The 18,978-nt window shown below is 39.1% G+C and overlaps 1 protein-coding gene across 2 annotated transcripts; it reads right to left on the reverse strand.

Moving 5' to 3' along the window:
* Positions 1 to 789: 789 nt before the first annotated feature.
* On the reverse strand, positions 790 to 18,765 carry lcp2a (lymphocyte cytosolic protein 2a). Of its 2 annotated transcripts, none has more exons than XM_026357505.1 (21): positions 18,265 to 18,765; positions 13,650 to 13,712; positions 12,985 to 13,031; positions 11,069 to 11,137; positions 10,939 to 10,964; positions 10,633 to 10,673; positions 9,949 to 10,138; positions 8,795 to 8,871; positions 8,621 to 8,681; positions 7,620 to 7,697; positions 7,439 to 7,464; positions 7,204 to 7,223; positions 6,629 to 6,706; positions 6,466 to 6,484; positions 6,314 to 6,326; positions 5,105 to 5,192; positions 4,606 to 4,661; positions 3,819 to 3,919; positions 2,660 to 2,734; positions 1,663 to 1,812; positions 790 to 1,424 (listed from the first exon to the last, which is right to left on the reverse strand). In XM_026357505.1, exons 1-21 carry the CDS (start codon positions 18,340 to 18,342, stop codon positions 1,275 to 1,277), a joined length of 1,506 nt encoding a protein of 501 aa, XP_026213290.1. In that variant the 5' UTR covers positions 18,343 to 18,765; the 3' UTR covers positions 790 to 1,274. The 2 variants fall into 2 exon arrangements, with proteins under 2 accessions (XP_026213290.1, XP_026213289.1); XM_026357504.1 differs by having other exon boundaries at positions 6,314 to 6,329; positions 18,265 to 18,764.
* Between the last annotated feature and the right edge of the window lie 213 nt (positions 18,766 to 18,978).

Here is an 18,978-nt window from a genome sequence, read left to right on the forward strand (position 1 = left end):
AGGAATTATAAGGTGGAGAATTAATTAAAAATTCGCAAAACAGTCTTAACAGTGTTAAAAAAATGTTCCAGACTTAGTTTTGACCTGTTTCTATTTTTATTACATTGTTCAGTGAAATACTGAAATACATCAGGGACATTAATGAGCTTTTCTTTTCAGTGTTATTTTAAAATAGAGCACTGATTGTAAATCGCCCAGAGATTAACTGATGTGTTTGATATCCATTTGAATTCTTCACTGTCATGTGAACTAAACGTAGTTACTTTAATCAGGGTAGAGCATTAGAGAAGTTCATCTGGAGAACGTTAATTCCTCTGTAACCAGGTTTTTATAAAGTGCACATGTGCACGGAAAAAGGCCGCAGACAGGAAAAGTAGTGGAGCATCTGGATGAAACAGAAACTAACAATAAGTGGCAGTAAAGTGTTAGAACAGCACCAAGTGGTCCATTCAAAGACAAAAGCCGTACTGCTTTAATACATTGCCGATAAAATCTACACAGTTTTTTAACCTGACAGTCTACGGGCACATTTTGGGGACTTGAAGAACCTGTTTCTTAAACCTCAAAGTGGCACAATATGGGCATTTTAAGTGCTGCATTAGTTAAACTCACAGTTTGCTCTGTTGTAAAGAGCTGTGCTGTCTGCCTGTTTGTCTCTCTCCGGCACAGACAGTAAAAAATCATTAACAGCCACAGCCTGTTCAGTGGTACTAATATTAAAATGTTCTTCATTGAGTGTTAGGGTTGTCTGATTAAAATTCAGCTAGTTCAGAGAAACCAGGGCACTGCTAATGGTTTTATGATGTTTTAATCAGAACACAGATAAATCTTTACATCTTTAAAAGAAACTGAAGGCACAGAGTGAAGGTAAAGCTCAGAAAGTAAACACGAAACACTTGGACTTTATTTAGCTCAGCTGAAGACACAACATGTTTAGTTTGAATGAGTAAGATTCAACTAAATGCTGTAGAAGTACAGCATTTCTCCAACATCGTGTACAGAAACGTGTCCTTCTACATGAAGGTTCGGAAGGTTTACTGTCAGAAAACCCTTCAAACTCGAGAGCTCGGTGAAAACTACAAACTGTGGTAAATAGAAACTAGCTAAACAAGCAACATGTGCAAAAATCGGACATTTTTCATTCATCGTCATAAAAACCTCTTCCTGTTTACAACACCTGAAATTACGTTTGAGGTGGACACTCGTCTTAGTCCTGCCCGTCGGCTTCCTCTTGTGTTAGTTTGGTCTGATCCGGTTCGGTCCAGTCTGATCACTCAGGACCAGTTTGTTCCAGTCATGTAGTATCCGGCAGGGTCAGAGAGCATACACTGGTTCTGCTGGTTGGAGCTGCGGTTTTTGGCGTCGATGAGGAGCAGAGGAGAGTTGGAGTAATGGCTGATGATGTCACAAACAGACGGAAAAGACTGCAAAAAAGGGAGTGGTGCTGATGAGAGGTGTGATGAAGATCAAACGTACTTTCATCTGTCTTCTTAAAATTATAACTAAACTACAAACATCATCATATCAACCCAAAAAGATCAGGTACGACTGAAAGATGAGGACCGAGCACTAAACCCTGGACTGAAAATGTAGCATCAGCGCGGTTCATGCAGTTCCTCTAGTTCAACTTCTGGTACAGACCAGATTCATTTTCATATTTACCTCCTGAGCTTTAAGTCCGGTTCCCAGCATGAACTGCTTGTTCTGCTGTCTGATCTGGATGTTGTAGACTTTGTCCTGGTAGAAGACCATCAGGGTGAAGGGCTGGTTGGCCAGCTGCCGGGTGCTGTCCCTCACCAGGTAGGCCCCGTCCTCAACACAGAGAGACAGAGATGGACGTGAATCCCACAGAGAAACAGATGAACTACCAGGAAACTACGTGGGTAAAAACTGGGAAATTGAAGCTGTGCTGATGCTGAACACTCGCTGCCCTCAACACTTCGTGTCCAAGCTAAGTTGTAACCTGTTCATCGAATAATGTCGAATACACAATTTTAAAGATTCAGGGTTTGTTTGGTTCTTTGATGAACCAGAATGGACAGTCGACTCAGAGACGGTCACATCTGTATGACTGATGTTTAGTCTCACCTACTGATAATAACTGTTTTGCATTTTGATTTAAATGTTTTAATCTCCATATAATCTCCATGATGTTTTCAGGTTGTCCGTCTATCCGCAAGTTCTTGTGAACGCAATATTTAAGAAACACTTTGAGGTCATGTAAGTAAACTAACAGCTTGTTTTATTTCAGTGTCGTTGTCAATGACTGATGTGTATATGTGGAACAAATACTGGTCTGTCAGAGAGCAAACATTAACTCATTACTTTATGAGTTACTTAATCATCAGGTACAAATACTGAGTATTCAGTCATTACTTCATGATTGTGACAAATACTTTCTGGGGAATTTAAAATCTGCTCCTCAATAACAAAGCAGAGACTTTGTTAATATTCAGATCAGTCATATTCTGTAGCATGTAGTGATGCAGAAACCCTAAATCTAAATGTAATTCTGTGTAATAATTGTATTAATCAGTCAATATCTAGTAGAAGAAAAGCTGAAAATCAGCTTCAGGTTGTTTTTTAACAACTCACATTTTTAGAACCGTGTTTTTATTGAATCTGCTTTTAAGGGGAAATGTGTCTGTGTGCGTTTTACCTTATTGACTCGTTTCAAACATCCTTCAGCTTGACCTCTGGTCACTTTACCCACGTACCAGTCAGGATTCAGGTCCTAAACACACAAACAGTAACAACTTTATATTTCAGATGGGAAAATGTCCTCACAGTGAACATTAGTTGATTAGTTGAGCAACAAAAATAAGCAGCAACTATTTAAACCTTTCTTCTAAATTCTGGTTCCAGTTTCTTAAATGTGAGAATGTGACGACTGTGTTTGTCACAGTAAAGTGAACGTTCTGTATCAGAGTCCATTATTATAATAAACCTGTAGTTCAGTTAGTTTAGTGGCAGCTTGTGTTTAATAAATTAATTTAAATTTGTTGGAATCCACTGTTCCACATAAATGCATTTAATTACATTAAATACATGTTATAAACTGATTAATATGGAAAAAGTTGTAGTTTCAGCACAAATTCAGATAAATTCTTTAAATAAAAGTAATGAAACCACAATATAAAATACACCAAGTAGTACTTAGTCTTTACGTCATAGTATAATTTTACTGAAACAGCTGCAACTAACAATTATTTTCACTATCAGGTAATCTAAGAATTATTAGTCAGTTAACAGTTTATCAGCAACAAAATAAACCAAATAATTATTTTCTGAGCATAAAAAAAAAAAAAAAAAAAAATTTCAATAATGTAACACTGAAAAAACATTTTGCTGATAAAATCTATGTAATTTGACTTCTGGAAACAGGACCATTCACATTTTACTGCTGTTAACCAGTTTTGTTTGTTGCTACACCGGCGCCACCTACTGTTCTGGGTGAAGACATCATTTATTGTTAAACCATGTGAATGGATTCAAATGGGTTCAGATGTTCTGTAGCTGTTTTCCATGTGATAAGGGGTCAGGGGTTCTTCCTGCTGAATTAAAACATTGTTCTGTAGAAGGATTCTGTGCAACTTGGCAACCCCAAAGTTGCCATTAATAAATAATTAATTAATAATACAAATTCTCACTCTTAATGATTTTTAATCGTCGTCTTCTCTTGTGACTCGGACCTTTACTGGGTTTTGCTGCTGCAGTGCTACACCATGAGTCAGGATTAGGCCATTTGGTGTCTGTATCTGTGTGTGTGTGTGTGTGTGTGTGTGTGTGTGTGTGTGTGTGTGTGTGTGTGCTGTCACCTGTGTGTGTGATGATGACGATGATGAAGATGCGGCTGGTGGAGGAGGAAACGACTGTCGGCTGTCTGACCCACTGAAGCTGCCTCTGTGTTCGGCCATCGCTGCACACACACACACACACACACTCACTCTTTGAGTTTACCTCTGACCATCTCAATAATTTTTAGAGGTGGAAAACAGTGTCCTTAAGTACATTAATGCACCTTTATACTATTTCTTCTGTAATTCAGAGGGAAATACTGAACGTTTTACTGAGACTGTTTACAAATGTTCACACTCTTCCTGCTGAGTCAAAGCCACGTTTCTATACATCTGTTGATTTTAAGATAAAGATTTATGCTTTAAGGAAATTCTCTCTTTTCATGAAATAAATTAATTAAAGCTGCAGTGTGTAAAATTTAGATGGATCTAGTATTATATAGTAGAAACATCACATCTACATCTACATTGATCGTGTTTCCCTTTTTATAGAGGTCGCCAAGTTTCTACAGTAGCCCAGAATAGACAAACTAAACACTGACTCTAGAATCACGTTTTCATGTTGAATTTGGTGAAGCTGTGGCACCTTTTGTAAGATGAAGAAGAATCAGTGTTGATCAGGAAGTCATTCGACCGTAAACAACTACAGCTGTAAAATGCTAAATGCACATTAATGCACAATACTAATCTAAAACATCATAGAGAATGATAACACAATGACAGGGAGCATAAATCATTACCAGTATTTCCACACTGATACTTTTGCATAAGTAAAAGATCTGCTATGTTTGTGTTGTTGTGTTCTTACCGGATTTTAGTTTGTGAGGCAGTGAGCCTGCACCAGGAGGGACACTGGGAGGCAGACTGCTCAGAAACAAACAGAAAATACAGATTATTCATGATACAAGTCAGAAATATTAAAACACAAACGTGTTTGTCCACCCTGTGGAGGTTCTGACCATTACTGATTTACATGAGCTCCCTGTGGTTCAGACTGTTCCCTGCCATTAATAAAACACTTCAGAGACATATTTCTATTTCCAAGAATTCTATTTTTTACTGCATATAATCTGATTAATGTCAGTGGTGGATTAACTCATTTTTGAATAACAGCGAGGCTCTACAGCACAGAGAAATATGGAATAAGATAAATAAAATCGGTTTGAGTCTGGATGTGTGATTTATTCAAAGTAGAAGAAAAATAGAATATGATCCGACACACACACAAAAACTTCACAGGATATCCAGGGCGTCCAGCGCTGACGAGATCTAAGTGAAATAAACATGTTTCCGGAATATTTACATACCTGTCTGCATGGCGTGGTGGGTGCCCAGGAAGTCCAGGGCGGGGGGGCAGATTCTTATTATGGAAGGGAAAGGTGTTGTGCTTAGGAACTGAAAGAGAGAAGCAGAATTAAAAAATAATAATCAACTTAAGGGTTTAATGATCCATTGTTTTATATCGGTGCATCTGGTGGCCTCACTTAGCCAGGCACACAAATAACAGGCGTATGACAAATGAGAAGTATGTGTAAGTACTGCCCGTCCAAAAAAAAAAGTCACCACCTGTATTTAACTTAGCAAACAGGTAAGAGCCTCCACTGGACAATTACTGCATGGATAATCATGTTTCAGCTCCCAACAAGTTATTTAACCCAAACTGAAGCAGTGAGTAGCTTATTGTTTCTTAAGCAACCATGTCAGAAGACGCATCCTGTGGTCGTGGAAAAGATGTTAAACTGTTTCTGCAGGGTCAAAATATTGGTAAGAATTAAAAAACACATCTGAGGAGATGAAACTACTAAAACTGGGTTAAGAACTGTCCAATTGAAGAAGGTCAGGTGGTCTGATGAGTCCAGATTTACCCTGTTCCAGAGTGATGGAGCATCAGGTTAAGAAGAGAGGAGGTGAAGTGATGCATGTATCATGTCTAGTGTCTACTGTACAAGTCTGTGGGGGCAGTGCTATGATCTGGGGCTGCTGCAGTTGGTCAGGTCTAGGTTCAGCAACGTTATGAGTACAAAGACTGAGGTCAGCTGACTACCTGAATATACTGAATGACCAGGTTATTAATCAGTGAATTTTTTCTTTCTTTATGTCACGGACATATTCCAAGATGATAATGTCAGGCTTCATCAGCTCATCAGGGAGCATGACACATTATTACACCTGGATTGGCCACCACAGAGTCCAGACCTTAAACCCACAAAGAGTCTTTGGGATGTGCTTGAGAAGACCTTGTACAGTGGTCCGACTCTCCCTTCATCAAAACAAGATCTTGGTGAAAAATTAATGCAACTCTGGACTTGAATAAATGTTGAGACATAGCAGAAGCTGATTGAAATGATGTCACGGTGAAGCTAAAGGCGGTCCAACCAAGAAATATTAGAGTGTGTGACTTTTTTTTGGACGGGCAGTGTCTCATCTTTCTTTCTAAAGAAACACATCAGAAGTTGTTGAACTTCTATTTTTGAAATTAATTCTGAAATGAAATGAGAGAAAACAGCAAATCTCACCTTCATTTTGTGTCTGCTGAAGAAAAAGAATAAAGGAAAAAGTAAAAAAAACTGCGAATATGACTGTAATTTATTTCTAAACATGTTAAAGAATAAGCTGTATATGTGGATGCATTTTAACGTCACTATCCATATAATAAAATATCACTTACTTCTCTCCCTCCGTTAAACCTGTTAAACCACATACAAAAGGTAAATAAGCAGTTTGAACGTGTTACAGCTGTTTAATGAGGAATCATAAAATTAAAAGATGTTGATATAATGATCTGACTGGATGAAGAACTGTGACTGGTTTGATAAAACACTCGTTCTGACCTGTTGGGAGAGGGTCCGGCCGAGGAGCCACTCCTGCTGATGGAGGTGGAGCCGGAGGTCGGAGGAATAGGTGGAGGCCTGCAGACACAAAAAAACGTTTGTCAGTCAGGTCTATAAAGTACAGTGTTAATGTAGAGTCACAGCTGCCAGACGTTAGTTAGTTAACATATTTAACATGTAACTATAGGTTATAGTGTCATGTAAGAATGCTACGTCCAAGCTAAGCTACGGTACATTTCCTGCATTGTGGTAGTACTTTTCTGCTAATATTTAATTCCAATATTGCTAATGTTAGAAATATAATGCTACCAAACCCTAACCCTTCATGCTAACACAAGCTAACATTAGCTTTGGGGAAAATGTAATAAAGGTCTTCAGTGTACGGGGGGTTGGTTGGAGCTGAGCCCAGTTCAGAGTGGGCGAGGGACGGGTTAAACCCTGCAGGTCCTGTATCAGGGCGGTCAGAGAATCACTTCAAATCGTACACACTGCACCTTTAACATTTCAGTTTACGCCTTCTTTACGGCTACACAAGTCGAACAATGATGGAAAAACAACGTGGAGTCTGTACTTACTTCCACGGTTGTGAGCCCGGCTGTAAAAAACACAGAATTCACAGTTAGACAGTTATTGATGCACAAACTACAAACATTTACCTCAGTTCTTCTAACAGGATGTCACACTGTAAAGTGTCGCGAGATGACTTCTGTTGTGAATTGGTGCTATACAAATAAAACTGAATTGAATTGAATTAAATGTCAACTGAGAGACATCGTTCACATCAGTTCACTCAGTGTGAACCTAACTCACCCTGTCCACTGTGTTGCGGTGAGGTCCTGTAAAGAAGAGAAAATAAAATGATTTGTCACATAATGTGCATAGATCTATTCTAAAATATACTAAACCACCTCACTGAATTTAAAATGTTTTTTATGGCAGCTGCTTCTGCTTGGAAACGATGAAGAAAACTGGGTCCTGGGTTTAACGTTACCTCTGATGGGGGACGGGTTGGGTCCTGGGTCTCTGCGCGGTTTGCTGTCACGACAGATCTGCGGCGGCGCTGGAGCAACTGAACGAAACAACCAACAACTTTAATCTCTTTTAGTTTAAATAGAAGCAGAGTTGCAAAATAAAGTTAAATCAGAAGCTAAACTACTATATTTAAAAGTGAATGTGTTGTTTTTATGCTAAATTGCTGCTGATTGTCTTTAACATGAACATCAGGGAAAAAAAATCCGCTCCTCTAACGGTTGTTTTAACACATCTAAGTGCAGTTTTAATATTCTGTAAAACATCTGCTGTAACTTTTTGTGTGCACTTTAACATCTTTATGTGATGTCAGAAAGTGACAGGAAACCAGAGCAGAGAGAAAGGGGTGTGAGATACGAGGTTTGCCAGCCGGACTCAAACGTCGATGATGCAGTTGCATCTGGATTTGCAGTTAATTTTGGTTTCATGTTTGTGGTTTCACTCTTGATGTGTTTGTATGTGTTCTGTCTTTAGAGGCTATTCAAAGATGTAGATGAAAACAAGATGATTCTGCATGGTTCTGCAGTTTGTTTGTTTTTCTGTGTAAATTATTGATTATTTCAGTATTTCAGCTTCTTCTTGTCTTCGTCATTTGAGCTTTTGGTCATTTAGAAATCTAACATTAAATTGATCAGAAATACATTGTTAATGTTATACAGGGTATTTAACCATAGGTGAACAGAGGCAGGTCGTCAGCAAACATGTTTTCATGAAGACAAATTAGTGACACCAAACCTCGAGAGTAGAACATGAGAGTAAATTAAATATGTTGAACTAAACTAAAACAAACCAAGATCTTTAAGTACCTCAGTTTGGGAAGTTATGATGATTAACACATGATGGTTTTAATGTTGTGAGCATTGGACTGATTTAATGCTGGTGATGACTGACAGGTGTCCAATCGCACAGTGCTTCACAGCTTGCTGCGTAGTGACAGTAATAACTCAGCTGTTGGTTACTCACACTTTGCTGATGATCGTCCACCACAGCTTGGGGATGGGTCTCTTCTAGACGACTCCCCTGGCTACACACACACACACACACACACACACACACACACACACACAGATACACATGATTAACACCAAGTGCAAACTGGTGTCATGTTTAAAATAATTTACTGAGAATGAGACTCACCATCGGAGCAGACAGGGTGGCGACTGGGGGACGGGGACTCAAAACAGGGGGAAGGCCTGTGGTCCGAACGCGGTTATCTACACAATGACACACAAACATATGTGTCACATGGGTGTAATTATAATTATAATAATAATAATAATAATAATAATAATAATAATAATTGTGTTCTCCAATTATTAGTCTGTGTATTCAGCTATGTCTCAGTGTTACCAGGACAGAGTTGTTTTGTGTCATTTCTTCAAATCTCACAGACATAAAGCTTCACATTTATAGGAAATAAACCAAGATTCTGTTTAAATACCAGCTCAGTTACCGACAGTAAAAAACATGATCGAACATTAGATCACTTCAAGTATTCAGATTAATCACTTATTTAATTCTGGATAAATATAATCAAAAAATGATAAGATAGCAAAAAGTACCATTTATTTTGCATTAACTCCAAATTAATGATGGTGATTTGACGAAATGTGGGATATTGCCTCAATATAATCTACAGCCAAGAATGATTTGAACAAACATGACAAAGATGCATTTCGATGTGTATGTTGTGTACGTATCTTAACCTAATAAAATCCATGTTATATTCATACAAAAACAAGAAAAACTATGTATTTCATAAGAACAATTAGAATCTTCTATTTATTGATTTTTGATATTGATATTAAGTAAAACCAAAACAAATTATTTATGAAACCCCGTAGTGTAGCGCTGACATACCGTCTAGCAGCTGTCCACCCACAATTTCCCCAAGGGGATCAATAAAGTATTCATTATTATTATTATTTTTAATTTAACCATTAAAATGACGTCATCCTAAGACTGTCAGGGTTCAATCACAGCATAAAAATGATTTAATTTATGAACCTTTTACAAACACAAGCAAACGTACTTTTGTTTTTTAAACAGGAAGTAGGTACATTGTCACACGTGTTCAGAATAAATCCGACTTCTGGCACAGATCGGTTCAAGTGAACTCTGTCCTCATTGTGTAGTAGACAGGAGACAGTTCCAGTCTCGCAGAAACACTTAGTAACCAGCTCAGTGCTACAAACCAGATTCACCACAGCCTTCCCTCTCAGTGTGTTTCCTGTTGTAACAGTAGAGCGTGGTGTTTGAAAACTCGTTCTCTTGACATGTGATGTTGTTACCTATGTAATCATCATCTCCAGGGGGCAGGGGGGGGCAGAGCTTGTGAGGCAGGTCCTCTGGAGGTTCTGAGGGAGGAGGCTCGTAATCGTTTCCGTCCACGTCCTCATTTGGGGACTCGTAGTCTCCCCCGCTGACGTCCTCATCACCACTGAATGGACTCTCATAGTCGTCGTCAAACTCTTCATCGTCCTGATGGAGTGAAGGAGGGACAGAGAGGACATGTAAAGAAGGTCTGTGATCCAATCAGGAGACAAATGCCCCCATACCTGAGGTGCATCACTTCCTTTTCAGACAAAAGCAGAAAAGTGGCTGCTTTCATTTTTAATTTTACTAATTTCCAAAAAAACATAAATGTGTTGTGTAAAAATTAAAAATAAAAACCAATGAAGTGAAGTAATAGTTCCTGCTGTGGTTGTGGGTCTATATGAACCTATAAGAGTAATATTTCCATGGAAGCTGCAACACATCAGCGAAAAGGCATCTGACCAGAACTGCAAACAACCACTGGGGTTGTAATCACTCCCAAAAACCATCTGGTGAACAACATGCAGGCTGCAACAAAGTGTTAGTATGTTTCTGATGTTTCTACAACAAATGTAGTTTTGTGTTGTTTGGATGAGTGTTGCAGATTTTAATGAAAAGGAATTTAAAAATAAAACAGGACAGATGAACATCAGACTTACGAACTCGTCTTCACCCCAGCCTTGAACTTCTGCACCGGGGTCTGTCGAGAACAAAGCAGCAAGTTAGCAGCTCACATTTTAATATACTGATATTGTTATTTCCTGTCTTTAGGATGAGGTTTTATTCATCCTGTTACAGCTGCACAGAGAGAAATGAAACACTATTTGAACTAATTAAAACTCTGTTTTAAAGGGGAACCCAAAAATGAATTGAGATCGCGTACTAAAGAACTAAAGAACTAAAGCTAAGTGATGCTGTGAACTCATTTCCAGCTCATCTTTGCTTTTGCTGCCTTGATTCTTTACCTGGTTCGTGATATTTGGTTGTTGTTCTGTGATGGAAACAAAAACAGAGAGAATAACCATGAGAAACAGGAGGACTGAAGCCAGCGTGGATCATTTACTGCTCTGATGTGATGTTTTATTTGAAACATACTTTTTACCAAACAAGCCTCCTCTCTTCTCCTCCTTTTTTCTGATTTCAACACTGATCTTAGAGATTAACCTGAGGAGACATAAACAGACACTTCAGGGTTAATCAAGCTCTGGTGCAACATCTCTTCTTCATGTAAACTTCTGAAGTAATTATTTTTACCTTCAGAAGTTATTATCACCGACTATGGATCCACAATTGACCTGATCTGTTCAAGTTTAAGTATTTATTGGTTTACTGAATGGTCCTATGAGACACAGGCCCTGGACTATTACCAGTTGTTAGAAAATCAATTAAAGTCGGCACATTATGCTTAATTTAGGGTTTATGTTTTATTCTGTGTCTCCACTGGGCTTCACTACACCCAGTTATAGCACAGACTGTAAACAGCTGCAGCCTTTAAGCACCATGTTAATCACTTTCTGTGAGACCTGTCTGCTCAGGTACTCGGGCTGGAGCTGGTTGCTCTTAATGCTAGTGCATCACGGTAGCGCTGTTAAGTCCACCACAGCAACCTTCCCCCAGAAACAGCAACATTTTGGAGAGTTCGGTCCATCAGCAGCAGGAACCAGGGGGAAAAGGAGCAGATACCCTCCACACACCCCCCAAAGAAAATCCCTGCTTGGGGGTGTCATTCTGAAGGAGTGGCTGGATCCACTCACCATTGGTCAAACACAGACACTACAGCTGTTTCATGTGTTGCTTCATTCACAAAATAAGGAAATATTCTGGTATCGATACCAGGATGACAGGAGGATATTTCACATTGGTTTTTCAAAGAGCAAGAAAAAAATAAAGAGACTGTGAATGGGAAGGGGGAGAATTGGTAACGAGAACAAAATCTAAAGAAATGAAACCTCCGTTTCATGGTACCTGCTTTCTAAAGCAGAAATATAAAACATTCAGCAGAGTTAATGTAGAGACAGAGGTGAAGGTTTCAGTTTCATTTGTCTTTTAAATCACTTATTAGATTTAACTCGAAGGTCAGTGGTCGGTAGTAAATACAAAGAACAGGATGATGAGTTTTTAATACTCTGCTTCAAATATCACTATCATTAAGTTCTTTTGAGTGCAGCCTTCCTGGGCTACCTTCTTCTTCGGAAATGGTGGGAACACAATCAGGGAAGTGTAAAACACACTTTTAGTTCCTAGAAGTTTCTTGAGAAAGGTTCCTCTATTTCCAAAGTATCTGGACCTTTTAGTGTAAACGCACCCGATAAGCTGATAAGTGAAAAGTCAGTTCACATGGACAAAGAAATGAGGTGTGAAGGCCTGAGCATCAGTGAGTTTTTACTGAGACAAACCGCGACTGTCTAAACCACAGAAGGAGTGCTGTGGCACAGCTCACAGGCCATCACATCCTGCTGAACATGAAGGCTGCAAAGACCGAGAGAGAACTCATGCTAACCTCATAACCACAGTCAAGCATCTATAATCAGGACAAAGGCATCAGAACTGGATCCTGGATTGATGGAAGGTCACTTTGTCTGATTAGTCAGTTGTGTATGTGTGTGGAGGGAAGTTCTTCTCTGGGCCCATGCCACCTATCTAACCACTGCTGCAGACCAGACCTTGATGCTTCATGATAACAGTGATAAACTATATGAAACTGTAAAGCTACGGTTTATGGAACTTCTGGAATTAGAAGATTGGGTGGTGCTCGAACCACTGGCAGCTGGGGGCTGAGAAGAGAACCTGTTTCAGACCGCTTGAAAAGAGGTACTGCACAAAGGCCTATTAGCAGTTCTTGGAATTGTGAATTAACTAAAACTAGTACAGTAGCGCCCCAGAATAAATCTGAACCTGACATCATCCTTTTAGTCCAGTTATGAAGTCTCAGCTCAGACTTCAGTGTGTTCAGATGCTGGGCAAAGACCAGCTGTGGGTGGTGTAAAAGTTAAATCTGAAGCAGAACTCACGGAGCGTGGAGTTTGGGGAACTTCTGGAGGTCGTTATCAGTCAGATTCTGCAAAAAGAAAACCAGCGTGAAGACGTGATGCGGTACCGCACAGTGTGTTTACACCATTTCAATGGGAGAGTAATCAAAAGCTGCTTCCTCGTTTCCTTCCCTGTTCCCTTTCAGCCCATAACACCTCCTTACCTCCTCCTTTTTTCCATGCATCCTACTCCACCATCTGTCCTTTTTTACCTTCATTATTTCTCTACCGCCTCTTTCCCTTCCTACCCTTTACAAACTCCTTCTGTCCATCCCTACCCCCCTGGCCTTATCACTGTAAAGTGCCTTGAGACGACGTCTGTTGTGATTTGGTGCTTTACTAATAAAAATTGATTGAATTGAATTGAACTGAAATTCTTTTCAACATTCTTCCTTTTCTCCTTCTGTCCTTTTATACCCTCTTGTTTCCTTCTCCACCTCCTCTCTAACCTCCATTTCCCTTTTCTGACTCATTCTTCTATTTTTCAACCCCTCTTCCTTCCCTCTGTTTTAACCAGTTTTACCCACCTCCTCAACTCCACCTCCTCACGTCGCATCCTCTCCGTACCTACTTCTACGCCTCTTACAGTTCTTTATCGTTTTATTAATTTATCTTCATGTAAATGTTGGTTTTGTTTGTGAACTCACCACGAATCTGGAACCATTGATGGAGTTCTTCAACACTGTCTTGTCACAGCCGGACAGATTCATCTGTAAACATTTTAAAAACAAGTAAACCCAGTGTTTGATTTACCACTTAAAGGCATTTTAACAGGTATTTACAGTCGTTTCCTTTCAGCCTTCCACCTCTGAGCTTCTCTCTCCTGTCCGACCGACAAACATAACATTTACATTTTTAGAAAAGTCAAACTGCCACCACTGTATGTTGTCATTGTATTTGATCTCAGATTATTTTTGGTAAAGGTTGTGTTGAGCTCTGCTTACTGTTGTGGTTTTCCGTGCCCTGGTTTACTTCACTTTTAACATCATATTTCTTTTTTATTGTCACAAAAGCGATCAAGTGTTTATTTCCATAAATGAGATTTTGTTTTTTTTAAAACATGTTGTAATTTAACACTGAAACAAACACAGACATCCATGTTTATGTTGTAATGATGGTGATAGATACATTTATATTTAGTATTTTAGTCATGTATCTCAAATTGAAGTGAGAACATTTTTATTTTATTTTATTATTTTTTGCTTTTCTGTCTGGTGCAACCTGTAAAGTCCTAAACGACTCATATACACTGTGCTGTGTATGTCTCATTAAACGCTGTATCTTTGCCCTACAATGTACAGGATACACCGACCCTAAGTAATACAACAAGTGTAGAACAGAATGTACTGTATATAAAATGTAAACAGTAATACTGTTGTCATTATTCTCTTTCCTATCTTTTATTTGCCTCGCTGATTTTATATTTCATGTTTGCAATAATAGTACTGCTGCAAGTATTATGATGAACAATTAAAAAATGCTTTATTAATCAACTTGACAAATATAGCAGCGATTTTGTAGAGGAAGCACGGCCACATGCAAGAACCAGACGTATGAAAGCATTCACTCTATATAAAAATATAAGGGTTTGAATGAGTGACTTTTACATGTTGGCATGTTCAAAAACTCACAAAACTTACAAGAGCAGATGCTTAATTTAATACTTCATGACTTGAATTTTGTCCTGACCTGATGTGGGAACTATTTTTTCCTTTCTAAACTATGTCCAGTCAGTTCCGTTAGTTTCAGACTTCACTTCTAAACACATCTAGAGGAAAACTACAAAGGATGTACCTTTTCACTTCTGATTAACACTACTGATGGAAAATATCTCTAAAGTTTACCGTTTGTCTGTGGTACAATTTCTACTGTTGCTCAGTAGAGCACTTCAGTAAAACTATTGCTATTTGCATACGTCTCTGGCAACCGCACAGAAATAGTCCTTCCTTGCTCACTTTGCATGGCTCAAGGTTGGATTTTCCATTCTCTGTCTCCCCCCACGAATACACGTTCTCCATAGGATCAGAACTCCAATGCAACTTGTGATCTGCAGCATAGAGTTCATTTGTGTCACATGCATTTTGGCAAGTGTGAACCAAGATTTGAGATAAGAGCAATGGCACAGAAAAAACATCTGCTTCATTAAAGTCATAGGCAACAGCAGTGATCAGTCCACAGGCTACAGTACATTGTAAATGTAATATCATTTACAATCAGGGAGCACAACATAGTTCAACATATACTATATGATTAGCTGAACTTGTGGTCCAGAGAGTCTGTAAAATATTCTATATGTCATTTGTGCAACGTGTTATAATGACCCATAGTAACACAATCCTGAATGCATGGCGTAGACAGCGCGTAGAATCTGGTGTTCATGTCACGTTGGGGCTCATGTTTACTTGCACTGAAAGGGTTTTCTTAACAAGCACAGAGAGGGGAAGGGAAAAATGTCATGTTTCTGTTTTTATCTGTTTGATCATAAGTTTTAAAAAAGTTTAAAGAATACGCAAAATCTTGGTTATATATTGTAACCCCAGCTTCTACGACTACAATTGTAGTAACAGCATAAGAAGCTAAATTGTGTTTCAGTTGTGTTTGCTTGATATATTTAAACGTTTTCTGCAGCAATGCTTTAGTTTGGAGCTTTCTGTGGAGGGTCTTACATGTATAATCTGCAGAAAATAGAACAGAAGTCTAGCGGCCAGTGTAGACAACTGAATGGATTAAAATAGAAACTTTATGGTTGTGTGACTCACGCGTATAAAAAACACAACTGACGAACTGATGTTGTTGGTACATACAGTGTAACATATTGTAGTTGATGCAACCGTAGTAATTATGACACTACCAAAAGAAGGAGTTCAGTTGCATAATATATAGAACAACAAATTCCTTGTTAGGAAGAAATCGGGGATGCAGCACAAAACCCAGGACTTCCCTAAAGGAGACCAGTGTATGAGTTGTGTGTGAAGCGTTTTGTGTTTTAACCATGATGGTTTATATGTCAAATAATGTCATGTAAATTTAAGGAAGCACACATTTCAACCTGAACCACAATTGTTTTACTAATCAACGTAACCAAACTGTCATGGTTTCATAGTTGTAACCAGCTCTTACCAGTGTTCATGAAGAAAAAGACAGAAAATGCATCACTATGTCTTTTAAGAAACAACCGCCACAGGGTTTATTTGAAAAGACACTCCTATGGGTTGCATGACTGGTTAGTGAGAGGTTGAAGGACTTGTGTGATGTGATGATTTCTTCACAGGATTTCAAACATCTGGGAAAGAACTCAGCTTGCCCGTATGCATAAACTTGCATTAGTCTGGAATAGTATATTCCGGATTATTCCGTCACTGGTAAGCAGAGTCAAGCAGCCAATTCTATTTTGTTCTTATTCCATGTGACAGTGTTTTAAGACAAGTGTGAAATTTTTGGAGATGAGATTTTGGACTCCCTGGTCACTCAAAACAGTGAAAATGGTTTGTTGTTGGTCAACAGTAGTTTTGTGGGTAAAGGTTTAGCCAAGCTGAACTCTATAGAGATGCTTCCTCACCCTTTCCTCACCCTAAATTTACAAACTGCTGTGCAAACACTGGAAACATTGGAACAAAAGCCTGTGTCTCAAGGCCAGCTCTACTGTATGTTTAACTGGTAACCAGTCTGGAGAGAGTGCAGGAGAACAAGGCTTTCTTACTGGTATCAGTGAGAACTCTCTCTGCTTCATTTTGGACTAGCTGCAGGGGAACCAGGGATAAAAAGAGTTGCAATAATCAAGAACAACAGCTAATTAACACTTGCCAGACCATCCCCACTTCGCTGGGAGAATAAAACTGTTGGATTTGTGATGTTAAATAAGCTGCTGCAGTTCAAAATTTATGTGTACAGGCATTAAGGTCTGTAAACCAAAAGCATTTGGCGAAATCCACGAGGAAGCTCTCAGGACTGATGATAAGGAGTTTAGTCTTATTCTCATTTAGTTGAAAAACTGATCTTATTCATCCACCCTTTAGCATTGTCAACACAACTTAAAAGAGACTGTGTGTGTAAGTGTAATATTGGTGTGTATTATTAGTAGAAATAGTAAAAAGTGCTACGTTTTCTAAAAACAGACTTCAGTGGTAGCATACAGTGAAATGACATGGAGCCTAAGACGGAGTCATGTGGTACACCACGACACAATGGCACAGAAAGGTGAGAAATGTCATATTTCAATAGGTACTGATCTACAGTATGTTTCAAACATGGTGTAAACCAGTGATTCACTGTGAATGTCTTTTGACCTACATGCTTAGTTTAGTCAAATGACAATAGTTAGTCAGTTGTTAGGTATAGCAGAGCCGGCTGCACTGTGGTGCATTCAGAACCCGACTAGGATTTGTCCAGGATATTGTGTTTTTCTATGAAAGAGATGGGGAAGTTGTAAGAGAAAAGCTATCTCAAGGTCTTTGGAAGGGAAAGATCATTTTGAGATGGGGCAGAAACTGTTGAGTACAGTTGGGTCTAAATTTGGTGGATAAAATGCAGTTGCTTAATAGAAAAAAAAGACACAGTCCAACTATGTCAAAAATGTGTTTGCAACAGTAGGCGTCATATGCAAAAATAATACTGTGCACAGAAGGTGGGGAAATAGGTTCATAATTTCAAGGGCAAGAGTCAATATATGAAATCTGTGAAACCATTTTGCATATCAGTGATAGTTTTGTCTTTCCTCCAGATAGTTTTGCATCTCTTTGTGGTCATTTTGCTTCTTTGTGGTTGCTTTCCATACAGTATATTTGTGTTTTTTTGAGTCTCTTTGTGGTCTACTTGGGTGTCTTTATAGTTATTTTCCATGTCTGAGAAACATTTGCATATTTTTGTTGTGTTTTTTTCTGTCAAAGGTTTCTTTGTTGTCATTTGACTTTTCAACATTAATATATATTAGTTGCTTTTGGTCCACAAGTCCTGTGTCTGGACCCAATTGGCTCATTCAGGAATCCAGTGATACTAATAAGCCAACTATAACTTTCTGACTCTAGTATAGTGCACAAACTAATCAGATTCCAGGAGGGACTGAGACAACCACTGGCCCTACCTGTGAAAATAAGGCACCTGTTCTCTACTAGTTTCCCAAATCATCTTTGAAGGTTAACATTAGTGTATGTTCAACACACATTTTTAAATATTAGATTGAGTGTTGACTGGTAGAAAATAACGTATCTGTAAATGATCTTGGTGACCAGAAAGAAAGAAAAAGATTTTGAATGGGGGTCTCACCCTCTTGAGGTAGTCTGCCAGCTCCCGTGGGCTCCACCCCATTACTTCTGATCTGGACGGCGTTCGGTCCGCACACATACTATGACGAGACCACCATATGACGTGCACCTGGAGATGAGTTCTGATTGTTCACCTTTGCAGTCTTTTAGAGGTTTTAAGTTCCTGGTCCTGCTTTTCGTCCACCGTCTACACTCAACTGACAGTCAGGCCTCGTTCTTGACACTCTGCGAAATGTAAAACCAAACTTCTCTTAAACTCTCAGAGAGTGAACAATAACTGTCAGTTGTCTTCAGAAACTTTGACTTCCTCAAACCCCTCTAACCACTGTCTAGCTCTTTAAGACGCTTTCCACGTGTAGAAACCAGAAAGGATTAAGCAAAGTGCAGGCAGACATGTCGCAGTGGACCCAAAATGGCTTCCTTCTTTCTCTTTCTCTCTCTTCTACTCTTACATTCTCTATATCTTCATCTCTCTTTGCTTCCTTTTCTCTGCCCTTCCCTCCCTCTTTCTCTCAGAGGAAGTGACTGTGCAGAGGGGGGGTGATGAAGGCGACATCATCGTCCTCCTCCCCCCTCCTCGTCTGACCGCAGAGCGGAACAGGCGCTGAGCTGCACCCACTCGCTGCAGCTCAGCGGCTGACATGAAACTCAGTGAAAAAACCTTAAGAGGAAGAAACAGACTCTGGGTCGGTTTCAGAGATCAGGCCGATCATTG

The sequence above is a fragment of the Anabas testudineus genome, chromosome 10, assembly GCF_900324465.2.
Source record: "Anabas testudineus chromosome 10, fAnaTes1.2, whole genome shotgun sequence".
Taxonomy (NCBI): domain Eukaryota; kingdom Metazoa; phylum Chordata; class Actinopteri; order Anabantiformes; family Anabantidae; genus Anabas; species Anabas testudineus.